Below are 19,753 nucleotides of genomic sequence, written 5' to 3' on the forward strand. Positions count from 1 at the left end.
TTCTGGATTTTGAATGGTTGCACAGGTTTTCGAGCTCAATCTGTAATAAGAAAACCAGGGCACAGTCTTCTTCCTAGGTGAGATAAAATCGAGATTGTATTTGAAGTCAGGAAGTTAGGACTGAGTGAACCAGGCTTTAACAACTGAAGTACATTTTCATCCTTAACTCCGATGTAGCATTTGTTTTCTCATACACCTTAAAAAAAAAACAACAACAACTCATTGCCATCAAGTGGATTCCGACTCATAGCGACTCTATAGGACAGAGTAGAACGGCTCCATAGGGTTTCCAAAGAGCACCTGGTGGATTTGAACTGCTGACCTTTTGGTTAATAGTCGAATTCTTAACCACTACACTACCAGGGTTTGACACAGAAGGTAGAAACTATACCTTTGCTAAATTATAATATCTTAAGATAACACTCTTGTTGATCTCTGTGAGACTTCTCTGGATTAAAGGTTTTTTTTGCTATTTTCTGACACAGATAGGAAACATGCCATTTGTTTATGCCCTTAAGCATATCAACAGAGTGATGAAAATTACAGGATTATTTTGAGGACCAAGTGCCTCTTATTTGGAGTTAAAAATAGAGGCTCCAATCTTCTTTTGATAACCATCTCATCAACTGTCCAGTTGCCTAGGCTAGAAACCTCGGAGTTAGCATAAGTCTGTCCTCTCTCTCTCCTGCTTTATTTAACCAAGTCTTCTCAGTTTTACCTTCTAAATATTGCCCTTGCCATAGTCCCCACACAGTCTCCCTCATTCTGTTTTCCTTCTCCTCCAGCCCATTTTCCACACTGTATTCTTTTTAAAACAAAATCTTATAATATCTATCTGGAAGGGTTTGCCCATTAACCACATTCAAATCTTCCAGAAGGACAAGCGGGGGGTGAATGAGGAACAAAGGGATATTTAGTCAAGTCTTCTGGACTAGTCGATTCCGACTCATAGAGACCCTATAGGACAAAGTAGAATTGCCCCCATAGGGTTTCCAAGTGGCTGCAACAATGGGCTCAAACATAGCAATGATTGTGAGGATGGTGCAGGACCGGGCAGTGTTTCATCCTGCTGTACATAGGGTCACTACGAGTTGGAACCGACTTGACAGCACCTAACAACGACAAATCTTTAGGGGAGCTGACTGCCACATCTTTCTCCTGCAGAGCGGCTGGTAGGTTCAAACCACCAATCTTCCAGTTAGCAGCCAAGATTAACCACTGCATGACCAGGGCTCCTTAAATCATCTCTTAGATTAACTGAATTGTCCTCCCAGCTGATCTGATCAAGTCACTCTTCCTACTTAAAATCCTTTAGTGGTACACTGTTGCCTTTAGGTTAAGGTCCAGACTTGTATTCTAGGCAGAATACAAGACCCTCATCAAACTATCTTATCCAAGCTCTCTTAGTCCCCATCACTTTTCTTTCCCTCTCCTTCTTTCCTTTCTGCCTCATTTCTTCCTGATTCCATTCATTTCCCTTATAAGTCTGATAGCCAACTGCTTACTATTCTCCAAGCTCACCAAACTCTCTCATAGCTCCATTCCTTGCTCTTCTGTCTGCTCCTCAGGCTAGAATGCCATTCTCTTTCCCATCTTAGTTCCCGCTCACTCTACAAAGACCCAGCTCAAATGTCCCTTCTCTATAAACTCCCCAGAGCTGGTGCCCCGTCCACTGTACTCCCATGACGTAGTCTAACCAAAAACAAAAACAACAGCATCAAAACCAAAACCATACCTGTTGCTGTCCAGTTGATTCTGACTCATAGGACCCCATATGTTACAGAGTAGAACTGCTCTATAGGGTTTTTCTTGACTGTAATCTTTACTGAAGCAGTTTGCCAGGCCTTTCTTCTGAGAGGCCACCAGGTGATATGGTCTAGGATACTTATTATCACCTTGCTTTGCCATGATTTGTACTCTTCTCTGCCCTTTCAGGTAAACTGAACTCTTACAGAAACAGTTGTTGTTGTTGGGTGCTGTTGAGTCGATTTCAACTCATAGCGACTCCATGTGACAGAGTAGAACTGCCCCATAAGGTTTTCCAGGCTGTAATCTTTATGGGAGCAGATCACCAGGTCTTTCTCCCTCGGAGTGTCTAGGTGTGTTCAAACCACCAACCTTTCAGTCAGCAGCCAAGCAAGCGTTTAACCCTTGCGCCACCAGGGCTCTTTTATTGAAGCAGAGCCTATGCTTTTTTATCTTCGTGCTCAAGTGTCTAGCCCAGGGGTTGGGACATCATAAGTGTCAACAAATGTTTATCTTGAGCTAATTTTATGCATTTTTCATTTTGCTGCCAGCATTTTAATTCTGGACTTTAGCAAAAATGTCAGATAGGCAGAATGGAATGAGATCAATTGGTTGCGGTAAAGCCTACCCCTTTAATGGCCTTAAGTGGCCATTCCTTCATTATCCATTCTTTCATATAACATCTTGGATCTAACAGACAGTTGTTGAGCATTTTAAATTGTCTGGAGTTTTGCTAATTATTGAGAGTAAAAAGATGCCCAGGCCAGATACGTCATAAAATTCTTCTTGGATTCTTTCTAGGAAGGGAAAGGAGAACTAAGAACTGGTTTGCCTTCTTATTCTATTTGTGGTAAGTGTTTATTTCTGGAAGTTTGTTTCTGGGCTAATCTTTCAATTCCAACAAAAACTTGAGTGCGTTGAGGGCAGGACCAGTTGACATATTGATTTAGTTATAGATGGTCCTGAAAGGCCCCTCTTCGCTTTGGCTAATGCCTGGGCTCGGACATCTCTGCAAGGTTGAATTATTTCTAGGTCAACCATTTCCAGGTTCTCATCCCCCAAACGAATGCTTAAAAACATTGATATACAGCATTTTCTAAGTGATGCAAAAGTGGAAGGTGAATGGTTTTTGTTTAGTTTTAACCTTATTGTTCTTTACTTGGGAAGACAGAAGGGCACTGATTTATATACTGATACTATAGTTTATTTGTTGTAATTTTGTTAATTAAATGCCCACTCCCTCTCCTATTCTGCTCAGATTGCCTTTGGAAAAGTGCTGGCATCTGAGTTAAATGAAAGGGTGGAGTAACTTTGAGAAAGTGGCAGAATGCCAGCATTCCTTTGCCGTCTGTTGTCTTGAGAGTGATGCCAAGTCATCTGGTGGCTATTTGTAGCAGAGGAAAGGATTATTAATTGTTCTCTGATAACTCTCTCATGCATTTTTCAAACCCCTGACTTCAAGTAGCTGTGGTAAGGGTATTAGAGTTACAAACACAATGTTACTTAGTAGAAACATTATTCTACAAAAATAAAAGCTTTGCACAAGTAATATTTTACTTATTTTCATGTTATCTCCCTCATCTCTTGTGAAGTAGGTAGGAAGAATTTACAGAGAAGAGAAGCTAAGACAAATGACCTCATCTCCTCCCAGCCACTGGGTGACCTAGGTTACACAGTAATGAGCATAAACAGCGTGGACTCCGTGGCAAGGGAGAGAAATATGCTGACAGAGCACTTGCTTTGATTGGATTTATAATATTATAGGGAGAAGCTCAAGGGGAGAGGGAGAGATAGGAAGGGGTGAGGTCATATGGGGAGAAGACTGGGAGACCTATTTATGGCTGTTGAGTTGTTATAACTCAGCTGCTTTGCTTTGCCCACTCAGTGAACTGACCTTCCTCAATACTCTCATCTGACAGCCTCGGAGAATAAATTCCGCTTTAATCCACCTCCTAGGCCCAGCAGAGGTAGCGGCAACAGAACAGCTCCAGACAGAGCCAATAAGTTCACTTCCAGAGGCGAAAGGGTAATTCATTCTTCCTGTTCGCTCCATCACTGACCTTTCTGTTCGACTGCCGCCCAGGGTACCAATTAGTGCTAATTGCTGCCGATGGTGGTGAAAGATCCTGTGACAAGTCTCCACTAAGAAGAGGGCAGAGACCCCTAACTCATTTCATGTAGAGTATACCCATGGGAGGAGGTACTTCGGGATAATACAGCAGTAAGGCTGGGCTGGAAAAAAGATCATCACCAAGGCACGGTGGTTTTCAACAGGCCTGTCTCATAATAGTCCCCTAACAGCTACTGAAAATCACGCTTTCATTAATTTTTCCAGAAAGAGGAATTTCGCCACTTCTTACCCATATCTTACTTTGATGTGGAAGGACCCAAAAGTATCCCCAAAGCGAAAGTCAATCTAATTATATCTGGGGTAAAAATTCACTGCTCCAGCCCTGTCTAGCAAAACAGCAGGAAATCTCTAAGCCCAGGGAAATAAATTTTTAACAGACTTGCTATAATGTGTGAAAGTTTCCTGAATAAAGTTGAGTGAGTAAGCATTGCTTTTAAGGTCTTTCAGTTTGATGGACAAGAAAATATAAGTGTAGAGAAGGTCTTCTTATATGATTGCAATTAGTCACATTATTGCAAGTAGAAAATCCTCTCGAAGGGGATTGGTGGCCCTCATGTCATTTTTAAAAATTGATATAAAAATATCTGCTTTGTATTAGCCAGGAAAAAGTTGGGAGTTCTGTGATTTGACCATTATACGCTTGAAAAAGGCAGTTAGTTTCATATATATCTAAAGCAGACACAGTTAGCTTTTAACAATCGCCGACTGCCGGTTAAAAATAGCTTTCCCATTTGAAACAAAGCCGCATCTTTCAAATTGCTAGTTTCTTAAGGGGAAAAAAATCCTGAATTTCTTTCAGCACACACCAGCTGTTCCAGATGTTGTGATTACACATCTAGGGCCACATTCTGAACTAAAAATATATATGGGCGGTTGACTTCCAATGTCTTTAGTAAAGAAACACGATAAATTATCTTATTTACTCCTTAGTTATGCTAGAGAAGAATTTGTAAGTGATATATAACGGGAGGGATAACTTGATATCAATTTTTCCCCATGCAACCTATTATTATTAGTAGTAAGATTTATTAATAAGATCCATAACCTAGTCCATTAAATCCTAATCCAGACTTTCTTTGTTTTATTTATAATAAAAAATAATGAAATATCCTATTATTTTAATATTAGTACAAACAAAAAAAAACCAATTAAATAAAATTTAAAAGTATATTACTTTTAAGGGCGGGACTTGAAAAAATTTGATTAGCGATTGAGAAGTTAGAAGAAGACTTTTGGGGATATTCTGAGGGGACTGTGGGATATTTTCAGAGGATATGGGATTAAACAGTTACCCGTGCTGGCCACCAGGTGGCTCCCTGAGACCAGAACTTTGTGTGTGGACACACTGGTGGTAGGAAATGTAGCGGTGAGGTGATGGCAGCAACAATAGTTTCAGGTAGTCTGGGGATCAGGTAGAAAGTATGTAACCATTCAACTTTCATTTTTGCTGCAGCTCCTTAAACCAGACTGACATTTTAAAAATGGAACTAAGATGATGACATTTTCTTGCTTAAAAAACTCAATGACTTCCCAGCACATGTAGGATAAACTTACCCAGATTTACGAAGCCCTAGGTAATCTCACCAAATGCGGAAATTATTGAACAATATCATTAATATCACATGCAAGTAAAATTTTGCTGAAGATTTAAAAGTGGTTGCAGCAGTATATCGCCAGGGAACTGCCAGAAATTCAAGCCAGATTCAGAAGAGGACATGGAATCAGGGATAACATTGCTGATATCAAATGGATCCTGGCTGAAAACAGAGAATACCAGAAAGATATTTACCTGTGTTTTATTGACTATGCAAAGGCATTTGACTGTGTGGATCATAACAAATTGTGAATAATGTTATGAAGAATGGGAATTCCAGAACACTTAACTGTGCTCAAGAGGAACCTGTACATAGATCAAGAGGCATTTGTTTGAACAGAACAAGGGATACTGCATGGTTTAAAGTCAGGAAAGGTGTGCGTCAGGGTTCTATCCTTTCACCATACCTATTCAATCTATATGCTGAGCAAATAATCTGAGAAGCTGCACTATATGAAGAACGGGACATCAGGATTGGAAGAAGACTCATTAACAACCCATGTTATGCAGATGGCACAACCTTGCTTGCTGAAAATGAAGAGGACTTGAAGCACTTACTAATGAAGATCAAAGACCATAGACTTCAGTATGGATTACACCTCAACATAAAGAAAACAAAAATCCTCACAACTGTACCAATAAGCAACATCATGATAAAGGGGGAAAAGACTAAAGTTGTCAAGGATTTCATTTTACTTGGATCCACGATCAATACCCATGTAAGCAGCTGTCAAGAAATCAAAAGACGCATTGCACTGGGCAAATCTGTTGCAAAAGACCTCTTTAAAGTGTTTAAGTGCAAAGACGTCACCTAAAAGACTAAGGTATGCCTGACCCAAGCCATGGTGTTTTCAATTGCCTCCTATGCACGTGAAAGCTGGACGATGAATAAGGAAGACTGAAGAATTGACGCCTTTGAATTGTGATGTTGGCGAAGACTATTGAATATACCATGGACTGTCAAAAGAATGAACAAATCTGTCTTGGAAGAAGTACAACCAGAAGGCTCTTAGAACCAAGGATGGCGAGACTACATCTCACATGCTTTGGACATGTTGTCAGGAGGTATCAGTTCTTGGAGAAGGACATCATACTTGGTAAAGTAGAGGTCAGTGAAAAAAAGGAAGACCCTCAATGAGATGGATTGACACAGTGGCCGCAACAATGGGCTTAAGCATAACAACGGTAGTGAGGATGGGGCAGGACCAGGCAGTGTTTCCTTCTGTTGTACACAGGGTCGCTATAGTCGGAACCAACTGGATGGCACCTAACAACAACAACAACAGGTAATCTCTGGAACCCTGGTGGTACAGTGGTTAAGAGATTGGCTGCTAACCAGAAGTTCAGCAGTTCAAATCCACCAGCTGCTCCTTGGAAACCCTATGGGGCAATTCTTCTCTGTCCTATAGGGTCGCTATGAGTCAGAATCAACTCCACGGCAATGGGTCTGGTTTTTCGGTTTATGTAATCTCTGCTCTATCTCAGACCGTCTCCCCCCTAATCTTACTGCATTCCAGTCACACTAGGCTCTTTTTGCTTCTTGAAAGAGCAAAGCTTGTTTCCTGAGGGCCTTTGCATTAACTGTCCCATTTGTCTAGAATATGCTTATTTACATCTTCGAAATGGCTAGCTCCCGCTTATCCTTCAGATCTTCCCTAACCATTTGATCTAAAGTATTAACCCAACCACTCTCCAATGCATCAATTTAGTTTATTTCTCTGACTAGGTCTTAAAATTATGGTCTATTTCTTTTCCCTTCTTCCTTCCATCCCTTTCTTCCTCTCTGTCTTCCTTCCTTCTTTCCTTCTGTTTTTTCCTTCTTTCCTTCCTTACATTATGTACCTATTTTTCTATCTATCACCTATCTATTATCAGTTCCTCCTCACTGGAATGCAGACCCCAAGAGAACAGGAACTTTGTCTACATCATCCACTGTCATTTATCTCATTTATCTCATTACCTGGAATAGTGGCTGGTCTGTACATAGAATGAATGCTTGAGATATTTGTAAGTTAGGTATTGATAACCCAGGGAGCACTGATATTTGGATACTTTCTTATGGTTACATTTATTATAAATTATTTAACTTTAAGATTTTTTCTTTTCATTTATCAAAATTTACTGAACAACAACTAAGTGCTAGGCATTGTGATAGGTACCAGAGAGAATCCAGAGTTGAGTCCTAGTGACAAAAGTTATGTTTTTTGAACTAAATCTCTATACTAAGTACTTTATACATATTATCTACTTAAGATTTACAACAATACTCTGAGACAGGTACTAGCCTTAATTCCTAATTCCATTTTATAGACTAGGAAACTGAATTTATTAAGTTAAATAATTCACCCAAGGTAATGTGCTTATTAGTGTGGAACCGGGGCTCAAACCTGTTAGGAAAGAGTTTATCATGAAGGAGTAAGCAGAGATGACAAACACTTGGATTATACCGCAAACACATCAGATAATAGATGTATTACACAGAGGCTACAACATGATTATGGGCATAAAATATGTTATAAAAATGAGAGAAAGACTATTAAAATAGTTCAAATATATTTGAGAAAAAACCAAATGGAACTTCTAGAAGTAAAAATTATAGTCACAGAAATAAAAGCTCAGTGGATAAGATAAATAACAGTTTAGTTAAAGCTAAATAGAAAGTTAATGAGCAGCTGAAGAGAGAATTAGTAAGCTAGAAGATAGATCTAAGGAAATCATCTAGAATACAGCACAGACAGGTTAAGAGATGGAAATATATTAAAGAGAACTTTAGAGATATGGAGGACAGAATTAGAAGGCCCAACATCTACTGGTAGAAGTTCCAGAATGAAAAAGAGAAAGGAGGAGGAAGGTAATATTTGAAGAGTTCATAACTCTGCAAAAATTGATTGAAGACATGAATCTTGAGATTAAGAAGTGCAATGTGTCCTGAGTTGAAATGAACCCACACCTAAACACATCTTAATGAAATTCAAAACACTGAAGGCAAACAGATCTCAAAAGCAACCAGAGGAGGGAGCACTTGTGGAGATAGTGGGGTCTGTGTTGGTGGAGGATGTAGAGGACTTGCTGCCTTCCTCAAGAATGCCTGGGCCAGAGACAGAAAGGGCCACATAAACCAGAGACTTCATCAGCCTGAGACCAGAAGAACTAGATGGTGCCCAGCTACCACCAATGACCGCCCTGACAGGGAACACAACAGCGAGTCCTGGATGGAGCAGGAGAACGGTGGGATGCAGAATTCAAATTCTAGTAAGAAGACCAGATTTCATGGTCTGACTGAGACTGGAGCAACCCCGGAAAGCATAGCCCCTGAATTCTCTGTCAGCCCAGAACTAAAATAATTTCCGAGGCCAACTCTTCAGACAGGGATTGGACTGGACTGTAGGACATAAAGTGATACTCGTGAGGAGTGTGCCTCTTAGCTCAAGTAGATACATGGGACTAAATGGGCAGCTTCTGTCCGGAGGTGAGATGGGAAGGCAAAGTGGATTAGGAGCTGGTTGAATGGACATGGGGAATCGGCTGGAAAGGAGGAATGTGCTGTCATGGTATGGGGAGAGCGGTTAGGGTCACATAACAATGTATGTATAAATTTTTGTATGGGAGACTAACTTGAAATGTAAACTTCATTTAAACTACAACAATTAAAAAAAAAAGAATGCCTGGGCCAAGAAGCTGTTGCTGCCCCCATTCAGTCCCTACACCAACCACGCCAGCACAAGCAACCAGGCCACACCCTACAGCTACCCAGTCCCCGTTCAAGGTGATGGGAACATGTTGCGTGCCCAGCCACCCCCGGGACTCCCAGGGCCGAAGCTTGGAGTAGCTGAAGAAACTGTGAGCACCTCCATTGACGGGGGAAGGCCCCTCCCCTACAGCCCCCGATAAAAATGTGAAAGCCAACCCCCTGTCCCCAGAAAGCAACCAGAGGAAGGAGATCTTTAAGCCCCGGAAAATACTTTTTTAACAGACTTGCTATAATGTGTCAAAGTTTCCTGAATAAAGTTGAGTGAGTAAGCGTTGCTTTTAAGATCTTTCAATTTGATGGACAAGAAAATATCAGTGTAGAGAAGTAGGTCTTCTTATATGATTGCAATTAGCCACATTATTACAAGTGGAAAAATCCTCTCAAAGGGGATTGGTGGCCCTCATGTCATTTAAAAACATTGATATAAAATATCTGCTTTTTATTAGCCAAGAAAAAGTTGAGAGTTCTGTGATTTGACCGTTATACTCTTGAAAAAGGCAGTTGGTTTCATATATATTTATGTAGGTAAGACATAGCTTACCTACAAAAGAATAGCAGCTGAACTGATAGCAGACTTATCAGTAAAAATAGATGCCAGGATATAATGGCATACTATTTTCAAAGTACTGAGGGAAAAGAATGGTTAGTAAACAATTTCTGTATTCAGTTAAACTATCTTTCAAGACGTAAAGTGAAATAAAGAAATTTTCAGGTAAATAAAGACTGAGTTAGTTTACCATCAACAAAACTCTTGATGAAAAATTCAGTATAGGAGGTACTTTGGGAAGAAGGAAATTGAAAACAGAAGGAAAGAATAAGATAAAGAATGGTAAGCAAAGACATTTGTGAGCATGCAGGTAAATATAAATAAACATTAGCTGAAGAAAACAACAACAATGGCAATGAATTTGAGGCGTTGTAAAATCAAGATGAAACTAAATTACTGCACAATAATTATAAAAATGGGAAGGGTGTGTCTGGACTTATTCTAAGGTTAGAGATGTTATCTTTGGACCTTATATGTGCTTTCAGCTATGCTGAGGTAAAAATTAAACTTCGAAATTTCAGGCGACTTTGCAGTGGTGAAGGAGCCCTGGTGGCACAGTGGTTAAGTGCTTGGTGGCTAACCAAAAGGTCAGTGGTTCGAACCCACCAGCAGCTCTGCGAGAGAAAGATGTGGCAATCTGCCTCTGTAAAGATTAACCAAAAAAAAAAAAGAACAAACACCAAGCCTGTTGCCCTAGAGTCAGCTCTGACTCATAGCGACCTTACAGTGACTCTACAGGACAGAGTAGAACTGCCCCATAGGGTTTCCAAGGAGCAGCTGGTGTATTTGAACTACTGACCTATTGGTTAGCAGCTGAGCTCTTAACCACTGCACCACCAGAGCTCCTTATAAAGATTACAGCCTTGGAAACCTTTGGGGCAGTTCTACTCTGTCCTATAGGGTCGCTATGAGTGAGAATCGAATGAACAGCAATGGGTTTGCAGTGGTGACACAGCAATCCAGCTGTCTTCTATTTTGTGATGCCACTGCCTTTAGCACATGACCACCATGCACAGTGCTAAGGGGAAAAGAGAGTGGAGGATCACACAGGGCATCTTATGACCAGGCATGGAAGTGGAGTGCATCACTTCTTCCCTCATGCTTTGCCGAGACACCATTCCCATGACCTCAACCTAACTACCCTATTTTTGTGTACCCACCAATGGGGACAACTTGTCAAAATACTAAAACACTGAACATTAAAGGAATAAAACCAAAAAACCAAAACCCACTGCTGTCGAGTTGACTCCAACTTATAGTGACCCCATAGAGTTTCCAAGGCTGTAAATCTCTATGGAAGCAGACTTCCATGTCTTTCTCCCTCGGACCGCTGGTGGTTTCAAACCACTGACCTTTCGGTTACCAGTCAGTCGCTTCAACCACTGCACCACCAGGGCTCCTTATTAAAAGAATAGAAACAGAATTTGTAGGTTCCAAATAAGCAGAGGAAAGAAAAGGAATAAGTAAAACTTGATGAAACCAATAGAAAGCAGCAAAGGAGAAAAAAAGCATAGAGAAAGGGTAAAAAGAAAGCATAAAATAAGATGGCAGAAGTAAGAACAATCAATACAATTACATTAAATTTTCCAATCATTATTCACAGAGTAACAGAATAGATTAAAAATTCTTTACAGTAAAAAGGCAAAAATGAAAACACATAGCCAGCTGTACGTGATTTACAAGGGACATCTAAAGTACAAGGATGTAAAAAGATGGAAAATGAAAGGATAGAAAAAGATACACCAGTTAAATACTAGCCAAAAGAAAGCTAGTCCAACTATATTAATATCAAGTAACAGGGGCCTTAAGGCAAAAAGGTTAGGCTAAAGAGGATTACTACATTTTGATAAAAGGAATAATTCAACAGGAAAACACAACAATTTAACAATACTAAACTCGCAGTCACCCAGTAAGGCAGTTTAAATTTAGACAGCAAAAACTGATGTAATTACAAGATGAAATGAACAAATCCACCATTATAGTGGGAGATTTTAGCCTACCTCTGTCAGTAATTGGTAGATCGTGCAGAATAAAAATTGGTATAGTGGATTTGAGCAAAACAACCAAAAAGACTGTTGTAATTTCCACCTGTAGAGAACCCTGCTCCCAGTAACAAAAGAATGTGCATTCAGGAGAATTCTGCAATTGTTTCTGTATAAGATGAAAAGGACCTAAAAAAAAGATTATCAGTGGATTGAAAGGAAAGAAGTGGTGACTGAAATAACAGACCTTGCTACTTACTGAACGTAGGAGTTGTGAGGAAGGGAACGTGGGAGTGACTATTATTAAAGCCAACTAGACAGTAATGGTATGAATGGTGAGAACAAGGAAGAGCAAGGAAAAAGTCTGGGGAGGGAGGCGGCTGATGAGTTCAAGTGGTATATCTTGAGTTTGTTGAGTGTGTTTCTAGGAGAAAGCTGAACTCCGGCTCTTTAGGCTTATTGACTTTGAGTAATCTTGGATACTTGACCTTCCATGTATATTTATTTAATAATAACATTTATCTGTGTTTAATGGATATCTGTTAATGGAAATGCAACTTGGTTAATCAGATAATATTTGGGGTCTTATGTTGAAGTAGCTAATTTTGTTTTACTATTAATTAAGTAAGGAGCCCTGGTGGTGCAATGGGTAAGTGCTGGGCTGCTAACAGAAAGGTTGGTGGTTGGAACCCACCAGCCATTCCACAGGAGAAAGAGTGGCAGTCTGCTTCTGTAAAGATGACAGCCTTGGAAACCCTATTGGGCAATTCTACTGTCCTTTAGGATCGCCATGAGTCAGAATTGACTCTATAGTGGTGGTTTTTTTTTTTTTCTTCTAATAGTTAATTAGAGCATGTAGTAATTATTTTATTATTAATTACAGCCTGTAAGAAGGTAAGAGCTTTCCTCTCAAGTGGGTTATCAACCCACTTCAGTTCCTTAAAGATGATCTATGTCATGACTCAGACATAATAATAAGAGCCATCACTTGTAAGCATTTGAGAGTTTACAAGCTCTTCCACATGTGCTATCTATTGCAATTTTCACACGATGCCATCAAGTAGATAGATAGGATTTATTATTATACCCGTTTTGAAGATGAAAAAATTGAAGGTCAAATCAGATAATTATACCCCCTGACTTCCAGAACTCGTTTTGGGTTTATATTCAGCCTTTGCAGGGTAGCTCTTAAGTGGGAAAGATTGAAAAGAAGAGAACAGCTACAGTCTGTTTTTCACTAGTGTTTAGTTCAGAGTGCTTCATCCCTCGTCTTATTTCTCACCCTGAGTTTGCTGTTTTAAGCTCTTTATTCCTATGGAGTTTTGAGCCTGGAGCCCATGGGTAGGTTTAGATGTCTGCAGACATTTTTGTCCACGCTTTCTTTATGCTTTTTTCCTCTCTTTTCCTCCTTCCAGTGTATCTTCCCATACTGTAATAGGTGGAAAGATAAAAACTACAATTCCTGAGTGGATTCTGTTCTCTGGAGTGAACCATGACCAATAGTACATATGTGCAATTTTCTGGAGGGAGGATTCACAAATTTCATCAACTTTTCAAAAAAGCACAGGCTCTACCAAAATTAAGAACTCATGCAGAGAGAGAAGGGAATATTAGTAGGAAGAAATGTTTCAAACAATCATTAGTTTTCTTTTTTTGCATTTCTGCTCTTCCTTTGTGTTTGCCCATTTTTTTCTGTGGAGACCATGAAGTCAATTAAAAAGTTATGTATGACTTGATGAAATAATAGCATTAGGGAAGAGAAGTTTCCAATGTTCTTTTCATTCAGGAGTAAACAATACCTAAATGCCAAGTTTCTCTATGGTCAACCAAAACAAAAATGGCCCTAATTTCTTCTCCTAGTTTCCAGAATGAAATATCAAAAAAAGAAAACAAACAAACAAAAAAAAACCATTGCTGTCAAGTCGATCCCAACTCAGCAACCCTATAGGACAGAGTAGAACTTCCCCATAGGGTTTCCATTGAGTGGCTGGTGGATTCAAACTGCTGACCTTTTGGTTAGCAGCCAAGCTCTTAACCACTGCACCCCTAGGGCTCCCAAAAAACCAAACCCACTGCCCTTGAGTCAATTCTGACTCATAGTGACCCTATAGGACAGAGTAGAACTGCCCCATAGGGTTTCCAAGGAGTGCCTGGTGGATTTAAACTGCCGACCTTTTGGTTAGCAGCTAAGGTCTTAATCACTGCACCCCTAGGGCTCCCAAAAAACCAAACCCACTGCCCTTGAGTCAATTCTGACTCATAGTGACCCTATAGGACAGAGTAGAACTGCCCTATAGGGTATCCAAGGAGCACCTGGTGGATTTAAACTACCGACCTTTTGGTTAGCAGCTAAGCTCTTAATCACTGTGCCATGAAATGTAGTTTGTACAAATTCAGCTTCCACAGGATAAGAATAATAATAACATTCCTCACATTTATTCATTTCATTATACTTTTCAGAAGTCATTTAACTCCGTTAGAATTAACATAGACAGATGGTTCAGTGGTAGAATTCTTGCCTTTCATGCAGGAGACACAGTTTGATTCCTGGCCAAGCACCTCATGTGTAGCCACCACTCCTGTCAATGGAGGCTTATATGTTCCTATGATGCAGAACAGGTTTCAGCAGAGCTTCCAAACTAATACGGACTAGGAAGAAAGGCCTGGAGATCTACTTCTGAAAATCAGCCAGTGAAAACCCTATGGATCACAACGGTCAGATCTGCAACCCATCATGGAGATCATGCAGGACCCAGTAGCATTTTTGTCTGCTGTGATGGGGTTGCCGTGGGTCAGGGCTTACTAGAGGGCAGCTAACAATGACAGCACGTGTTTCATGACCAGTCATGTGCTGTGCCTTTGTGCCTGTTGCTGCTTTCCTCTGCAGTGTCCATTTGTTTGCCACTTGGTTTATTTCTACTCTTTCTAAAAATTGTAGCTCAGAAGTCACTTCCTATAAATAGTCTTCCTTGATTCCATTTTCTGAATTAAATACCTTTCCTGCATTGTTTCCATACCATTCTGTGTTTATTGCATAAACAAAACCAAACTCACTGCTGTCAAGTTGATTCCAACTCATAGCAACCCTATGCCCAATAAAGTTTCCAAGGCTGTGAATCTTTATGGAAGCAGACTGCCACATCTTTCTCCTGTGGATTGGCTGGTGGGTTTGAACCACTGACCTTTTGGTTAGCAGCCAAGTGCTTAACCACTGCACCACCAGGGCTCCATTTAGTTCATAAATCACAAGAAATTGCTTTGCTTTAGTGTGGATTTTTTTTAATACCCTTAAACTTTAGTAAGTTCTTGGTACATAAAAGATGCTTAATAAATGTGGTAAAAGAACAAACACAGACCTTCCTTAGTAACACTGTCAGACAGATCTCTATTTTGATGACCTTTGGTTGGACAAGTCTTATTTTTATGTTGTAGTATTTTATATAGGTGACTGAATATAACCAAATCCCTCAGTACCTCTACCGTCTTCTGTTATACTCCATCAACAATTCCATTTTTCTGTCCTTTACCTTCTGTCTTCTCCTTTAAAATATGAATATTTTATAAAATAGATTATAGTAGAAAAATCCCAAATTTGTATACCAACAAAAAACAAATAACTGGGAAAAAATTAGATTGACCTCAGTTTGGCCATTTAGATCAAGAACTCTTGAGAGCCAGCATTCTGAGTTTTTCTTCAATGACCTAGTGTAAATAGCTCTGAAAGAAGACAAAGGAGAAGTCTCCTTCTCGTTCGGGCTCTTTGTTTGACAGTAAACATAATTATTATGAGTTTCTAGGCCTTACTACTTTGATACCAGTAATAAGTGCCATAAAGGCATTCTAAAAGTTAATTCCATTGACATGTTTCTATCATAAGATCCCATGTAAATGACCTGTACATTGTGTTGTCTTCTGGAGTGAACTGGCCATATAGACCTTTTTCTGTGCTGTTATACGACAGGAGAAATTTAATGCCTCCATTTCTCATCCATTGTTCTCATTGTTTTCAGACCCCCCCCCCCCTTGTGGCTGGACTGCAGTCATCCCTCTCCAACTTCCTTGGGTGACAGCAGGCCCTGTAGCAGAGTGGGCAGGGTTGTCGTGGTCACTGGAAGCAAGCAAGGCTCCACAAAGTTAAGATCAAGCAAAGTGAGGTCAGCACAGGTAGCAGGTCCAGTTGGGAAGAGAGCTAGGTGAAGTTATGCTGGGAATGAGACTGGCAAAACTAATCTGGCATAAATCAGAATTCTGGACCTGACACTTGATAGGCAGGTGGTAGAAAAACATCAGTAGGTTTGGGTATAGTATGAAGTATACTCAGATTAGTAGCTTTGAAAAGTAACCTCTATAGACTGAGACCTTCTATCCAGAACAATTCAGACATATTTACTTGGCCCTATGCAAGGGCGTCTGACTTGTGGATCATAACAAATTGTGGATAACATTGCTAATAATGAGAATTCCAGAACACTTATTTGTGCTCATGTACATAGACCAAGAGGCAGTCGTTCAAACAGAACAAGAGGATACTGCGTGATTTAAAGTCAGGAAAAGCATGTGTCAGGGTTGTATCCTTTCACCATACTTATTTAATCTGTATGCTGAGAAAATAATCTGAGAAGCTGGACTATATGAATAAGAAGGTGGCATCAGGATTGGAGGAAGACTAATTAACAACCTGTGATATGCAGATGACACAACTTTGCTTGCTGAAAGTGAAGAGGACTTGAAGCACTTACTAATGAAGATCAAAGACCACAGCCTTCAGTATAAATTACACCTCAACATAAAGAATACAAAAATCTTCGCAACGGGACCAATAAACAATATCATGATAAATGGAGAAAAGATTGAAGTTGTCAAGGATTTCATTTTACTTGGATCCACAGTCAACACTCATGGAAGCAGCAGTCAAGAAATCAAATGACATATTGTATTGGGAAAATATGCTACAAAAGACCTCTTTAAAGTGTTAAAAAGCAAAGATGTCACTTTGGGGACTAAGGTATGCCTGACCCAAGCCATGATATTTTCAGTGGCCTCATATGCATACAAAAGCTGGACAATGAATAAGGAAGACCAAAGAAGAATTGATGCCTTTCAATTATGGTGTTGATGAAGAATATTGAATATACCATGGACTTCCAACAGAATGAACAAACCAGTCTTGGAAAAAGTACAGCCAGCATGCTCCTTACAAGCAAGGATGGTGAGACTTCATCTCACGTACTTTGGACACGTTATCAGGAGAGACCAATCCCTGGAGAAGGACATCATGCTTGGTAAAGAACAGGGTCAGCAAAAAAGAGGAAGACCCCCAATGAGATGGATTGACACAGTGGCTGCAACAATGGGCTCATGCATGACAACAGTTGTGAGGATGGCACAGGGCCAAGCAGTGTTTTGTTCTGTTGTGCATAGGGTCACTATGAGTGGGAATCAACTTGACGGCACCTAACAACAACAACAACCCCAGGTAAAGGTCTTTGGGTGGCACAAATGGTTTGCACTCATCTACCAACCTAAAGATTGGTGGTTCAAACCCACCCAGTAGCACCATGGAAGAAAGGTGTGGTGATCTGATTCCATAAAGATTACAGTCAAGAAAACCCTATGGAGCAGTTCTACTCTCTAACACATGTTGTTGTCATTATGTTGTTAGGTGCTGTCGAGTAGGTTCCGACTCATAGTGACCTTGTGTACAATAGAAGGAAATACTGTCCGGTCCTGTGCCATCCTCACAATCGTTGTTATACTTGAGCCCATTGTTGTAGTCACTGTGTCAATACATCCTGTTGAGAGCCTTCCTCTTTTTCGCTGACCCTCTACTTATCAAGTATGATGTCCTTCTCCAGGGACTGATCCCTCCTAATAACATGTCCAAAGCATGTGAGATGAAGTTTTGCCATCCTTGCTTCTAAGGAGCATGCTGGCTGTACTTCTTCCAAGACAGATTTGTAACACATGAGGTTGCTGTTAAGTCAAACTGGAGGGCAACAGGTTTGGTTTGTTTGTTTTTAATACCAGGTAAAGATTTACTGGTCTTAAAGGACCCTTATCACTAAGGAAAACTGCAATTCCCTTAAAAGAAAGAGCTTTTCCTTATGAACCATCAGAGTGATTAAGAAGGCCATCCTATTGGTCTTGGGATTATCTTGGCTGTGCTTGTTCTTGGAAAATGTGATTGGATTAGGCCAGGGAGGTGAGGAAGGATGAGATTGGTTGAGGGCACTTTCTCATTCTTCACATTGCTTGGGTTTCTCCCTCTGAGGCCAAGTCACCACATGCAACCAACAGGAAAGTTTTGGCCTAGGAATATATTGATTCTTCTCATCTTCCAATTTCCACAACTCATTCTGTTCTTCCGAATCTGTTCTTCACATCACCATCAAATACATCTTCCTGAAATACAATTTTCATAATTCTCAAAAGCCTTTAATGACTTTCATTGCTTGTGATAAATTCCAAACCCCTTAGCCTGACATCCAAGAACCTTTACTATCTGGCTCCAATGTCATCATCCCCAACACAAGCATTTGACCCAATGAAGTAGATGTGACTGTTCCTTGAATGTTCCAGAAAGATTCCTGTCTTTATGATTTTGTTTATTCCACTGTCATAACTTAAAATGCCCTTCTTCATGCCTCTCCACTTATGTAAAACTTACAGGTAAATGCTCAGATCCTACTTGTTGCATATAGCCATCTCTGATCACTCTTGACCTCCATTAAACCAGTTAAGGTTTTGTCTTTCTTTTTCATAATGCCTAGCTGGTTACTCCTGGTGAGAGTGAATGAGTGGAAAGAAAGAGAAATAGAAAGATGTGGAAGAGCAGTCCCTGGGTGGTGCAAATAGTTAATCCACTCTGCTGTTAACTGAAAGGTTAGCAGTTCAAGTCTATCCAGAGGCATCTCAGAAGAAAGGCCTGGGATTGACTTCTGAAAAATCAGCCATCAAAAAGCCTGTAGAGTTTTACTCTGACACATGTGGGGTTGCCATGAATGGAAGTCAATGTGGTGGCAACTAGTTTAATGTGAAGAAGTGAACTTTCTGGAAGTAAGTAAGCTGTCTAAACTTCTTCCCAGAGAAAAGTACTTTTAGGGCATGCATCGTTTGCTTTGCTCTCTTGAGTATCAAGCACCTCCCTCCCTCAATATGGCATGTGTTCAGGAATCACAGGGGATATTTTTGCCCCATTGGCACTCAATTGATTTCAAGGACTCATGAGGCAGAACGTTCTCAGGGTACTCTCAGTGTGTTGAGGCCAGGACATTCTCAGTGACTCTCAGCTATCAGTTTTCTTTCCAATACGCGTAAACTACTTACGTAATACTGGTCTCAGAGGTGTTTCTAGGACACTTGACTCTGTGGGATGGCATGTACAACAGCAGCATAATTAGGATAAAGGTTAAGACAGTTCACACTTTAAACTGTGAAAGTGCTAGCTTGAAAATCACAAGGGGTGGGCCAGGAAAATGAGTTGATGACGTGGTAGAAAGTCCTCATGAAAACACTAATACATAAGTTAGTATCAAGGCATGTTTACAATTTACACTCTATATATTCAGACCCCAAATAGGAATCAATGGGAATTGATGAACTTTTTCAAAATGTTAAGTCAGATAGATTTTGGCCTATTGGGGTCAGAAGCATCCAAATGGCCTGAAAGTTTTGAAGGCATTGTATAAATGTTTGCCTTAATGCAGCAAATGTTCTGTGGATAGTATCTTCCTGCAGAGCTACATCAAATGGAAATTGAGCTATGTATTTTCTTAGCATCTTAGACCACAGTACCCTGTGTGTTTAACTCAGAAGTCTTTAAACTATAATGGAACGTACTTAATGGCTCATTTGGCGTATGCAGTGATGCTTATAAGAAACAAACTTCTAAAAAATTTAAACTAAACCTTTTAGAACTTCCCACAAGGGAGCACAGTTGTATAGAAAGGCAATATGATTTGTGACATCAGAAGTCTTTTCTTAGTCTCTTTAGAAACATTCT

General features: G+C 40.1%; 1 protein-coding gene across 1 annotated transcript in view; it reads left to right on the forward strand.

Annotated features, from left to right (window-relative positions):
* The window catches only part of LOC101342522 (putative methyltransferase-like protein 21E pseudogene), a 47,243-nt gene extending 37,881 nt beyond the window's left edge, over window positions 1–9,362 (forward strand). Inside the window, exons 7-8 of the mRNA XM_023738549.1 lie at window positions 2,548–2,596; window positions 9,170–9,362. Coding sequence (XP_023594317.1) covers window positions 2,548–2,596; window positions 9,170–9,362 — 242 coding nt within the window. The remainder of the gene's footprint in view (window positions 1–2,547; window positions 2,597–9,169) is intronic.
* Window positions 9,363–19,753: the final 10,391 nt, after the last annotated feature.

This window comes from Trichechus manatus, unplaced genomic scaffold, assembly GCF_000243295.1.
Source record: "Trichechus manatus latirostris isolate Lorelei unplaced genomic scaffold, TriManLat1.0 scaffold00118, whole genome shotgun sequence".
In the NCBI taxonomy this organism is placed as follows: Eukaryota; Metazoa; Chordata; class Mammalia; order Sirenia; family Trichechidae; genus Trichechus; species Trichechus manatus.